General features: G+C 39.3%; 1 protein-coding gene and 1 long non-coding RNA gene across 8 annotated transcripts in view; one reads left to right on the top strand and one right to left on the bottom strand.

The window, feature by feature from the left end:
• Window positions 1–13,246, bottom strand: part of LOC136826296 (uncharacterized) — a 236,496-nt gene that overhangs the window by 85,249 nt on the left and 138,001 nt on the right. The gene's annotated exons all lie outside the window — the stretch shown is intronic.
• Window positions 1–13,246, top strand: part of LOC136826292 (RNA polymerase II-associated protein 1) — a 62,300-nt gene that overhangs the window by 31,882 nt on the left and 17,172 nt on the right. For all 6 annotated transcript variants that reach the window (XM_067083518.1, XM_067083514.1, XM_067083516.1 and 3 more), the window contains exons 6-7: window positions 9,316–9,803; window positions 12,551–12,713. In XM_067083518.1, coding sequence (XP_066939619.1) covers window positions 9,316–9,803; window positions 12,551–12,713 — 651 coding nt within the window. The remainder of the gene's footprint in view (window positions 1–9,315; window positions 9,804–12,550; window positions 12,714–13,246) is intronic.

Raw genomic sequence — 13,246 nt, 5'->3', positions numbered from 1 at the left:
AAATATCTGCTGCCGGAGTTCTGCCAGAAAGATCTAATCTCCCCCTTCCTTGTGCCTACTGAACCCTAGGACCCATTGAGACAGCTTAAAAGGAGCTGTTTTGTTCTTAAAACTTGCTGCCGGCTGCCAGGAGCATACTACAAATCTCTCCCACATCTGGCAACCAAGTAAATTTATTTTTTTTTTTCTTTTTCCAAGGACTATGCTCATGGCAGGTGGTATGGGCTGTACCCACTGGCAAAAAGTGAACTGAGAAATTTGCTACGGAACACTTGAACTCAGGATCCTGTCTAATGGCAGCCCTCTAGTGATATAAAGCAAGTTGTTATTAGAAGCTAGTTAGTATTAATTGTTTTCAAGTGAGGGACACTTCTTTAGTTCCTCATATAGTTTCCATATTACAGGTTAACTTGATTACAAGTGTGCAGTTGTAATACATTTAATTAAATATCTATGTTAACTTAAACCCTCTAAGGTTTAGGTTAGTTTTCATACCTGTATTACTTATACACTGTTAGTCCTTTTGCAATGGCCAAGTGAAATTTTTAATTACTAATTGCCTTGCTATTAACTTATACACTGTTAGTCCTTTTGCAGTGGCCAAGTGAAATTTTTAATTATAATCGTCACGCTATTCAGACTAACTGCTATGAACTAATTTGTTTAATTAACCCAAGCTACTGCTTTTTTTTACGACTCGGTAGCATGTCTGTAAGGCTACATTAGTACTAGTAGGATCTTATGTAGCCTATATCCTTAAAGGTGATATAAAGTTAGAACAGGTAGTAACCTAACCAGATTAAGTAGGAACCCCTTTTTAAGGAATATCATACTATTAGCCTAAAACAGCGATGGCCGAATATCAGGTAAACGGGTAGTCTCAGCCACATAAAACAGAAAACCAGATTATAAGAGGATTATTTTTTTATAGTTTATGTCCTTAAGTTTTAAATAAGTCTAGAACAGGTTAAATGAGAACCTTCTAAGAAATCCTCTATTCTTAGCTTAACGTAGATTATACTAGAAGTATTAACCTAAGCCATATAAAAAAAGTTATTTTATTGAGCTTAGGATACTGTTTTTATATAATCCTAGGCTTATTTGTTCTTTCTTAACCTAGTATAGGTTATTGCCTAATCCAGATTATTATAGATCACTCTTAAATGTATAGGCTAGGCTATATAAAACAGAAAACTTACTAATATGTAACCTTATAGTTAGTGTACTACTTTGTGTCTAACCCAGGTTGTTGTTGATATCCATTCATAGGCTATTTGGTCTACTATATAAAACAGTAACTCACTAATGTGTAACCTTAAAGCCAGGCTATAACTAACTCTAATCTAGGCTACTGCCTAATCTGGATTAATTCACACTTAACCCCTTCACCACCGGCCTGTCACATTGCCACTAATGCTTGTATACCGCATGAGACCCCTGTTGACCACGAGTATATTAATCATCACTTGCTCCCACTAAATGTTATGTTATTCATATTTTTCCTTTATATTCTTATGTGAAAACATTGTGTATATATCAGTGAATATTTTTTACCATATTGGCAAAAAAAAATAATAATAATAAGGATATCGGAAAAAAGAGGAATATTTAGTGGCAAAAGTAATTCTAGAAATAGAAACAGTTATAAAGTAGTAGGAATAGTAGTAAAGTAATAGAAATAAAGTAGCAAAAAAGTAGTAAAGTATTAGTAAAATAATAGTAGTAGTAATAGCAGTACGAGGCATTTTATTCACCCCCATTATCATCAGCAAGCTTTAAAAAACACATCTCATCATGAGTAACAAGCCTCCATAGAAGTCCATTCACCTTATGCTTTCCTGTTGAGCGAAAATACTCCTCTGCCTGAGCATTCATCCATTCACACAATCTGTCAATTACATCAGCACAAAAAAAATAACAAAATGCATCACTTGGGTAGGTGAAATCTGGTGTGTAAGCAGAGATCCCATTGTCACCCTAGGTGAAATCGGGGGGTGGGTCTGGGCGCACGTCACAAAATGGATTACTCATGAACTGCCAACCTTCATCGACAATAGGTTCAGTGTCTTCCAAACACTCGTTGTCACTGTCATCCTCTAAGAAACTATCACACTATCACTATAATCATGATCTGACAGATCTTGTAAGTACTCAGACCCTGACTCTGAAACACTTATCATCTGACATGACGCTGAGAAACGAAAAAAAACATAAAATGACCGCAATCAAAAGAAAAAAACATGATAATCCTTCTCAGATAATGGCCTTAGGCGCACTGGAACCTGTTGGATAATACCCCTCCTAATATCCCCATATGAAAATGACGTCACGACGTCCATCAGACACTCATTGGCTAGAATGAATAGTGGGTGGAGCTTCAGCACCTGTCTCATACACAATACTATGTCTGAAACCCGTCCAAGCTTGAGAAAACTGCTTTGCTTTTCGAGGAGGGATGAAAGACGTATAAGGATATGTTGCGGTCTTTTATTACTGGCCCGTAAAAGACGTACATGTGTACGTCCTGGTAGTGAAGGAGTTAAGGGTATGGGTTACATAAAACACAATTTGCCCACCTTAGTATGTAGCCTTAAGGCTAGGTTACCATCTCATCCAGCATAGATTACTATTTCATCTAGTCCTAGGTTAGATGGTCTAGGCTAACAATTTAGTTCAAAAATGGGATGTTTCATGAAAAAGTTATCACTTAACTTGATATAAAATAATGCCTAGGCTAGTCCTGGATTATTTAGCTCATGCTTAAGTGCACAGGCTTGTATAAAAGGAAAAAATTTATACTAATATGTAGCCTTATTGTTAGGCTATCGATTTACTTTGCCCAGATATTGTTACTATCTGATCCTAGGGTCCTCGGTCTAAGCTAGGCCACTTAATGATACGTAATCCTAGGACATAGGCTATGGACAACATCCACTATTAATCTAGACTAAATTATTCTTACTTACTGCCTAGATTATTGTAGACATTTATAATTTGAAAGGATTTTCTATATTAATGATAAGTTGTGGAACATTTCTTTTAGTTAAAATGTTTAGTTAGAATTTAAAACAATTTTCGCTTTATGAAACTAGGTAGCAATCAACGAGCTGGGTTCCGGCTTTTACAACTAAATTATCAACTCCAAAAGTTTAAAACTAAAACTTTTAACTGGAACTTACTATTAAGCACTTATCTTGCTATTTTTTGATGTTTCCATGATCCTCGATAATGGAAATAGAGAAAAAGTTGAATTTTTTCGGAGCGCTGGTAATGACGTGAACCATTCGCAATAGACCAAAGAGAGTTAATGGCTCCTTGGTCTTTAACGGCCCAGTTGTAAAAAGAAGGCGGATGCAAATGCACAATAGTCAATTCTCTTTCCTGCAGGTTCTTTTGATGTTGGAAAAACTGGGTTCAGCTCTGCTGAAGATAAGGGAAGTGCCCTCTTGAGTCCATTATATATTCCATCATCACATAGTAATGTTAATCATTACGACACCGGGCCAAAAAGACCAACTAGAAGAGAATTCTTTGATATTAGCTTGGTCACCATGGAGCACTGGTAGACCATGGAAGGTAACTCCTTGAAGACAAAACAAGCGACTACGCTATAAAAAATTAAACATAACCACTTTACAGGGTTTCTTGAGGATTCTGCAAATGTCGCGTGTCTGTGAAAAAAAACTGCGTATGCCAATTAGATAGGTTCCAATGAAAAGTTTGTGTGTCTGTGAATTCATGCAACTCGAACTGCTTAAGATCAAGGTATTACTGTATTATGTCTGATTCAAGTTCACCTAGTTTAGCTATTGTAGCGAAAAGTTGCAAAACCAGATTAATCAAATCTTCATATGATTCTCATACAATTTGCAGTAAATGTAGTGGGCAGAAATGTAGTAGGGAGAAAACTTGTGCTGAATGTAATGATTAGCAAGAGTAGAAAGTACGTTAATCTCAGCTAGACAAGTTAGAGAGGGATAGAAAAAGGAAAGCGGCCTCTAGAACCTAGAAACGAGCTTCCCTTAGCCTAGTATTCTACCCTAGTCTAGGTCAGAAGATAGTCCTGCTATTCCTTCTTCCCCTCTTCATAATTATTCTCATGCTACTAGTCTCCTTCTTTTAATCCACCTACTCCCGTGCCTGGCTCCCTTGCTTCCGAACGAAATGCCAATGCCGGTGTAGAGTCTAGGTTTCACAGAAAATTATCCTACTGGTGAATACAGTTATGAAGTTAGGTACATCACTGAAGGTGTTTATGGGAAAAGTACTCAGATGGCACCACTTCCTGCAAAGTGACAAGTGATAGTGTTGTGCGAGTGGAGGAGGTGACTGCTCATCCCATCGGTCCTCCTAGACCAAGGTCTTTGTCCTGCTCCCCAGAAGACATAACAAAAGTCCAATGGAGGCCGGGGGGTTGGCCCACGGGTAGTTGCCCCCTCAGATGAACCTGTTGCACGTTCCCAGGTATCGGCAGACACCCACTAGAAAGGCATCTTGACTGAAGAAAGTGTTATGCAAGTGCAGGAGGTGGCTTCTCGTTCCCCAGTTCTCCTAAACGAAGGTCTCTGCCCTGTCCCCTAAACCTGGGAGAAGACATGCTGGAAGTCCAAAGGAGGCCGGTGTGGTTTTCCCATGGGTTGCTGCCCTCAGTTGAACCTGTTGCACAAATATCCCAGATTTCGACAGACAGCCGCTGGAAAGGCATCTTGGATGTGCACCAGTTGTCATCCGCTCTAAAGACTCCAGCCCGGACTTGGAAGCACCTCAAGTGCTTTCTAGATTCGTCTTGTCCATTGAGAGGTATGCAGGCAATGCTGGCCACTCTTCTCTGCTGCCTCTTTGAGTTGTTTGAAGCTTTCAGTTTCTTGGACTGGATGGTGAGAGCACTAGCCAAGAAGATTGAAGATTGCATGATTCAGTCAGAGACTTTGTCTCGGACTGGCTAGGAGTCCTTTCTCATGCAGACAGGACCATCAGGGATGGCTCTCTTGAACTTGCAGCTCTTTTCTCTTTGGGGGTTTTGAAGAAAAGAGATTTTTTGATGCTCCCGTTCCACTAAAGGAGGCACTCAAACCTAGAAGTCGGACCTCCAATAGAAGTCGACTTAGGATCTGGTGCATTCTTCCAAACACCCCAAGACTTCGTCCGTGTTTGTTTCTAAGATGGTCTCTCCACTTCAGCAACACCCCTTTCGTTTTAGTAAGCCCAAGTCCAGTCTAGGACCTGCTCCAATGTCCGCTTCTCATCCAGAACTATCAAGAGGGGCTCAAGTCCTTACCCAAGAAATGACAAAGAAATCCTCCCTGCACAAGTGGGAGCCAGTCTTCTTGAGTTTTGGGAGAAGTGGAGTATCAGAGGGACAGAACAGTGGATTGTCAAATTTCTGAGGGAGGGCTACTCCATTCTGTTCATGGAGAGCCCCCTTTGGTCCCTTCTTCCATCGTTTTGACGGCCTACTCAAGTTCAGCCCTTGGAAAGAGAGCCATAGAATAAGCTGAGGACATCAACTCAGAGGGCATCTACTACCAACTGTTTGTGCAAGTCATCAGGGTTTGCAGACAAAGTTCAGCTGGAGACGAACCAGTCAGTCCATTCATCCATTCACCAGGGCGATCAAATGATAACCTTGGATATGCAGGATGCATGATTCCACTTCCCCAGCCATCTGGACTCCAGGAAGTATCTAAGGTTTGTTTTTCAGGACACTCTCTCAAGTGCCCCATGTCAAGGTCTAAATGCCTGTCTCCTCTCGGAACACCCGGCGCCAGCTTAATCTTCCAGTTTCAGGCTCTTTGCTTCAGCCTCTCTACGGCACCTCAAGTGTTCAATCGAGTCCTCCCTCCTATAGCTAAATGACTTCATTTAATAGGCATAAACGTCAGTCTATATCTGGACAACTTGCCTCTTCAATCCCCTTTGAGGGAAGAGTGCACGAAGGACTTGAACATCTCCTTCAGGAACTGGGAATTATCATCTACCTTCAGAAGTCCCAGTTGGCCCTGTCGCAAGAGTTCCTCTATTTGGGGACGAGTCTCAACTCTCAGGCTTTTCAGGCTTTTCTGTCTGCCAAGAGAATCACCAGCTGCCTTCAGACGGTCCACAAGTTTCTAGCCTCTTTGTCTTGCTCAGCCCATCAGTGGATGAGCCTACTTTGGACTCTGTCATCCATCAAGACACTCATCAAGTTAGGCAAACTCCTCATAAGAGTTTTGCAATTCTTCCTCAAAGCCAACTGGGACAGGGAAACACAGCCGGACACCTATGTGTTTCCCATTAACCCGAAGATCAAGTCGGACCAGCATAGTGACGGTCCGAATGTAGGCTTTTGGAAGGAAAGCCCTTCATCCTCTGAGCCCAGACCTAGACTTCTATTCAGACTCCTCGGTTCTAGGTTGGGGAGTCATCTTGGGAAATCGGGAAGTTTGTGGGATGTGGTCACCGGAAGAACAGAACCTTCACATTGTCAGAGAGCTGAAAGCAATTCATGTAGGGCTTCAGTGCTTCTCGACCCTAGTTCACAACAAGGCTGTGGTAGTCCAATCAGACAATACCACAGCCCTAATGTACATACAAAAGCGAGGCGGCACTCACTCATTTTCTCTGCCAGACAGCAAGAGACCTTCTACTGTGGATAGATCACATCAAGTGAGTCTAGTTGCTCAGTTTATTCCAGGGCAAACTAAATATTCTGGAGGGTGAGCTGAGCCGTCGAAAAGTAGGTCCTTCCCACTGAGTGGACCTTGGATCCCCTGGTCTATCAGAATCTGCGATACTGTGGGCCAGGCCAACATTGGACCTGTTTGCCATCTCAAGAAACCATCACCTTTCTCTCTTTTGTTCTCAGGCCCTGGGCCCTCTAGCATGGGCAACAAATGCCATACTGCAAGACTGGTTCCACTTGGACCACTACGCCTTTCTACCCGTCAAGTCTTGGGCTCATCACAACGTTATGATGACTCTCATAGCCCTGTTCTGGCCCATGAAAGAATTGTTCCAGGATATGCTATGGTTGTAGGTGGACATTCCAAGACTCCTTCCCCTAAAACTGTGTCTATTCACTTTAAGAGACACCAAGGGGTTGTATGCTCTTGCCCTGACAGGCTTCATACTGTTCGGAAGCTTGTCAGAGTGTAAGAGTTTTCAAGATGTGCTGCAGAGGCTATTGCAAGATGCAGACGTCGATTTCCTAGCCACATCTTCCAGGTTACTTGGGCCATTTTCCGAAGCTGTTGTCTCAGACTCAACATCTCTTCTGAGACATCTCTCATCCTCCACCATTAAGGGGTATTGGGCAATGTGTAGCTCAGTGTTTAAACATGGGTCCTGAATCTTGTGTCAGTCCCAGATCTTAACGACCGCGTCAAGCCCTTTGATACATCTGAGCAAAGAAAGGAAGATCCGGTCTCCTGGAACCTGGACGTAGTGTCAAAGTGGCTGATAGGTCCCTCTTTTGAACCCCCTCTTTCCTCTTCTCAGGGAAACATTACTCAGAAGACTCTCTTCCTTGTGGCCTTGGCTACTGCTAACATATTTGCGAGTTCCAAGCCATCAATAAAGGGTAGGTTTTTTGTTTTCACAAGGAGACACAGTTTGCTACTTTACCCTTGGTCTTTAGCCAAGAACGAGGACCCTTCCAAGCTCTGGCCCTGTTTTTTCTCCATTAAGACCCTAAGGGATACCATGGCTCTGAGGAAGAAGAGAGAGTTCTTTGTCCTGCTAGGACCTTAAGGTATTTCCTGAGCAGGACCGAGAACATCAGAGGACCATCCATTAACTTCTGGTGCTCTGTCAAGAACCTGTCTCGTCCTTTGGCTAAGAACACATTGTCCTTCTTCGTCAAAGACTTAATTTCTGAGACGCACTCTCAGATTCAGGAGGACATTTTGCCTACTTTTAAAGTGAAAGCTCTTGACTTCAGGGCAGTCTCTGCCGTATTAGTTTTCAGGCACGTACATCCGTCACTTCCATTCTACAGTCAGCCTTCTGAAAGTGCGAACCAATCTTCGTGTCTCACTATTTGAAAGAAGTTGAAACAGTATTTGAAAATTGCAGTACCTTGGGGCCATTATCAGTAGCTGGCATGGCATTTGGGGAGGAAGCATGGGAATCTCTCTTTTTTTTTCGATTATCTCTTTGCCTTGAAGTAGGGTGTTGAATTTTCTGGAGCCAACGGTACAATGTACCTGGAGTACCCACCAGTCTCAGCAGATGGGTTGTGGTGTTTTAAGTGTAGATAAAAGTATTGTCTGGTTATTTTTTATATTGGTACTGCAACCAGCGATCATGTCTATCCTCCGCTGCAAAGCTCCCACTCAAGTAGAGGTGACCCACGGCTGCTCAACCGCCATGCCATTACAGGTTCAAGATGAGCACCAACCAGAGGCAGTATTGACCTGCAGTAGCTCTCTTACCATGTAAGGAAACGACAAGCATTGTTTCAATGCTAGCAGTTTTTTTTATTTCAAAATCATTACCATGCCTTAATGTTTTGGAATAGAATGTGTCCATGTATCCCACCCCCATTCAATGTTTAATTACTTGGTAAGTTACTTATATGAATATTATGTTTTCATAATAAAATTAAGTTTCATATATACTTCCCAAGTAATTACAGAATCAGAGCCCACCCTCCTCCCCTCTCATGGACATAAGGGCACAAACAGAATGAGGTTTTCTGCTAAGTCATTTCCAGTACTCCTGTTAGTGGGCGGGGCTTGTCAACTACACTAAACTATTGAAGTGCTACCATGGTTTTTTAAATAAGGCTGCTGCACAAGTTAGAAACTATAGCTATATAATTACTTGGTAAGTATATATGAAACGTAATTTTAATATGAAAATATAATTTTTTATTTTGGAATTTTACATTTAATGCATTTTCTGTTGAACACAACACTTCTCACAATGTTAATGTATCTACTGTTATCTTCAGAATTTATGGAAGTTAGTGATCTATTGTTATTTTAATTTATTTTCATATAATTCACCATACTTTTGTTTATATACAACATTTATTTGATGAGTCTTTCAGCATAAATTGTAGGGCTGTAGAGCATTTTCAGCAGTTAGCACATTAGGATAAGCTCACTCTATTATGGACATTCTTTGGTTGAGCATGAGTGGAGAAATTGGAAAAGAATATTTTATTTCAATAACTGGAATGCTTTTCATGAACTATAAGATTGATTCATTCAAGTTTAGCACTGTTTCTGATTATTAAATAAAGAATGAAATTTTTCATATTTTGACCCTCATATCTTTCTTACATCAAAACACATTTTAAATGTTTATAATTAATAAATATTTTCTTCACAGGAAAGGAAAGTGTTATTATTAGCAATCAAATTATTCAAGATGATGATGCAAAGAAAATACATTCAGAAAATATTGCTAAAATCTCAAGCATGAGCCATGAGGAAAGACTGAGACATCAGAAAGAAATTCTTTCAAGTCTCGCACCTGAACAAATAGAATTTTTAAAATCTTTACGAAAGGCTAAAGAAAAGATCCAAAAGAAAGGAGCAAAAGAAGAATCACAGAGTCAAACACCCCACTCCAGTTCAGGAGGAAAACAAGAATACCAGGGTATGGAGTGTGACTCATCAGAAAATCATGGTAAAGACCTTATGAACAAAGAGAGCCTTGATGATTCTGTGCAAGGTGAAGGGAAGGATAAGAAAACTGTGAAGTTTTCTGAAGATGTTGAGATGAAAGAAGTACCTGGTGATGAAATTGCAGAACTAGAGAAAATGGGAATACCAATATCCTTGTCTGAGGCAAAGAAATGGTTTCAAATGAGCCAGGTTAGTCACAGGGCACACATATGCATGTTCTTATCTATTATTTTTTTTTTATTTGTCAGTGCTTTTTTATTCACATGGTGCTAAATGATGATGCTGCACTTCAGATGTCATAAATTAATTCAGGAATCATACCTATGAGATGAAAAGACATGAATCCTCTTGGCATTTGGCAAGACATCATCAATATCATCATTTTTCAGTTGTCTTCTGTCTTGTGAATTTTCTGCAAATATTCTCACCAAATTCAAGTCTTCATGTGTACACTCTCTTCCTGATTTTGTGAGCCTTCCCCTGCCATTTCTTTATTTACAAATTCTTCATAGATAATTATAGTTTTATCCTTTACAACATGTTCTCAAAATATATCACTTTTTTGTTTTTCGAATACCACAATTCTGTGCTACATCTTCATTTGGGATTTGATTTTCGAAGTCCACTCCAGCCATGAGTCTTAGTATTTTGTAATATCTTCCCTTTAGACTGTATTTTCTTTTCCTTGCAAATTCCCTTGTTTTTGTTGCATACAGAACTCAGGTCTTATACATTTGTCATAAATATTTGCTGTATTTACTAATGGAATTAATGGGATATAATTATATACTAGTGACCTGATTCTCGGTCATATAAAGGTTTCACCAGTACAAATGAAATGCATAAGGTACAATTAACACATGTATTTTCCTTATTAGTTACAGGGCTTTGTTGCTAATATTACGCTACTTGATAAAGCAATTATGGTCGGAAGGTACTCTGAGATGACACATGCCGATCACTGTCTTAGAGACACGCCCCAACCTGTCGACCACTAATCCCCTACAGATTATTAACTTTTCATACTGAACTTGCTTAGGTCATAGACCTTAGCTGATTGGTCTCTTTTAATCGAAAGGAACCAACAAGGGTCTTCGATGTGTGGCACTCATTTGAATTGCCCACGCCAAACCCCAACAATCGTATGGCATTTGGCGAATCAGCAGTATCTGTTCGTTACCCTCAGATCACAAATACGTACAAACAACTAGCAGATTTTCTGTTATGTCTCAAACATGAATTTCTATATAAATCAGTTCACCAGTAATACAGTATAGTACTGTAGTCTGTTTTCACCTCAACCAGGCTATTTCTTCTCTTCCTCCTATTGCCCTCCTGTATGCCAACAAAGTACTGTAATAGAAATATTCTCCCTCTATCTCCAATTCCATGCCTCTCCATTAGAACAGTCCTCCTCCATATCTTCATTATTAGCTCTTTTTATATATCTTGGGAATTGGAAATCGCATAGTCAAATACATTATGGAATTCTGAATATCTGTGACACCATCTGTTACATTTAATACATTTCTTAAGTACTTCATCAAAGTTTTGACCACCAGTCACATCTTAAAAACCAACTCCTGTCTGTTCCACCTCTATATAGATCCACCTGTACTAGTTTACCAGCTGATTATGATACTAAATTGTCTCACAATGTCTACCAAACTTCTTGCTTTTTCTTCTTGTCTCTTTGCGATGCACATACAACAACATATACACTACAGTTTTTTTAACAGAATTTCAATCTTTGTAATTCCTTCATTTATTTTTCTCATTTCTGTCACAGCTTCCACTTGGTTACTCTCCATATACACTCTCCTTTGCTTCCTTTTTGGTCACCTTGAGCTTGGTTATGCTAACATAGATTTTCAGTCCTCACTACTCCATAACAATTTTCCATCTTTTACATATTTGTAAGACCCATTGGTTTAATTCTACTTGATGGCATAGTGGCCGTTGCCTGCATTATTGTCATACAATGTTGGAAATACAAAGGAATGCAGAAATTGAAATCCTGTAGAGCAACTGATAGCAGATGACTTTGTGGTAACTACAGAACAAGAGGAAGAGATCACAGAAATGTTTAAAAGAAGGGAAAATAGAATGGAGAAGTGGTGATTGAGATTCAGTAGAAGCACAGAGGTTATAGTGACAGGAATGGAATTAGGGAAGAGAATCCAGTGTGTCCAGTACAGTATTGTGAAATACAAATGTTGCAAAGGACTTCTGATGCCTGAAATGTATGGCTGGTGAAGAGATGCAGGAAGAGAATCATGTTATAAGTGACAGTAAGAAAAAATAATACAGTAGTACTAGCCTGTTTGAAGTGGATAGAGGTTGGTGGTCCACTAGTAGATAAGAAATCTCAACACAGAAGAAATTTTTTAGTTTTTTTTAAGACTTTTATTGATACCTCTCAATGCAGTAATGACATGGTCACTTACAAAGAAAATGTAGTAGATTCTGGAAAGGTGTGACTATAAAATGTTGAGTCATGGGTGGAGTTCAGTGAGAAAATTGTATTATAAATGAAAAATTTGCTAAGTAATATGGTGTCCAGAGATTATGATTGGTTTGACCATGTGAGAAGAAAGGAAGAAGAGCAGTCAGTCAATAGTAGATATCAGTCAATAGTAGATATATAAGTGTTATGATGATCATAGTCATTAGGATGTCCCAGAAAATTATGAATACCTGGAGCAAACAGGAAGTCGGGTAGAAAGTACACAAGATACAAGTGTTGTGGGAACTACTAAGTGTTCAAGGAATCCCGATGTTAAAATATGAATGCTGAATGATTAGGTGTTTATTCCTATTTTATTGTTTAAATTAGTTCTTAGATAATTGACAACAATATCTCATGTCACATTACTGGAAGTACACTATACTAATAGTGTCTTGAAGTTTCTGTAAAGAATTGAATGTTTTTACAGGTTGAAGTGGAGAAACTGAAAGCTTTAACAGACATGCCAGCTCCCAAACCACTTAAAGACCAGGAAGGTTTTGTGGCCAGGTTTGACTTTGAAGGAAATATTTTGCCGTATGACAAAGATGTTTCCCATCTTGAAGCATTGCATCATCATGGTGAAGAAGCAGGTATGCAAGTGTATAATTTAAGATACCCTTTATAGGATGTACATGTACTATATTTGGAGTCTTTTATACAACATTTCACAAGTTTATTTTAGTGCATAGGAGCCCCGTGTGAGTCAGTATACCAAATGAATTTTGATAATTGTAATAAAAACACGTAAATTTTTAAAAGTTTATCAGGTGAAATTTGGTTAAAAGTATATACATATAAAAGGAGAAGGGATGGAAGTACTGAATATGCATATGGTGAGGTGATCGGTTTTAATGCATTTAGTCATTTAGTAGTTATTATTTATACTTACACATCATGCTATTATCATTTACAATATTTTATTTGTATTATGCTTTAAGCTCTATGCTAAAGTTCTTAATTTATGTATTTCACAAGGGTGGTCTTTTCTTCTAGCTACCCCTAGACATTTTATCAGTTTGACATGGTATTTGACTGGTGGAAAATCAGGTTTGGTGAAAACTATCATATGAAATAACTAGGTGTCTTTTGTTGGGATATGCTGTACAGAATCTCAAACAGAGAG

Source organism: Macrobrachium rosenbergii, chromosome 40 (genome assembly GCF_040412425.1).
Source record: "Macrobrachium rosenbergii isolate ZJJX-2024 chromosome 40, ASM4041242v1, whole genome shotgun sequence".
Taxonomy (NCBI): Eukaryota; Metazoa; Arthropoda; class Malacostraca; order Decapoda; family Palaemonidae; genus Macrobrachium; species Macrobrachium rosenbergii.
Note: the sequence above shows the minus strand (reverse complement) of the source record. Positions and strands in the feature narration are given on the sequence as shown.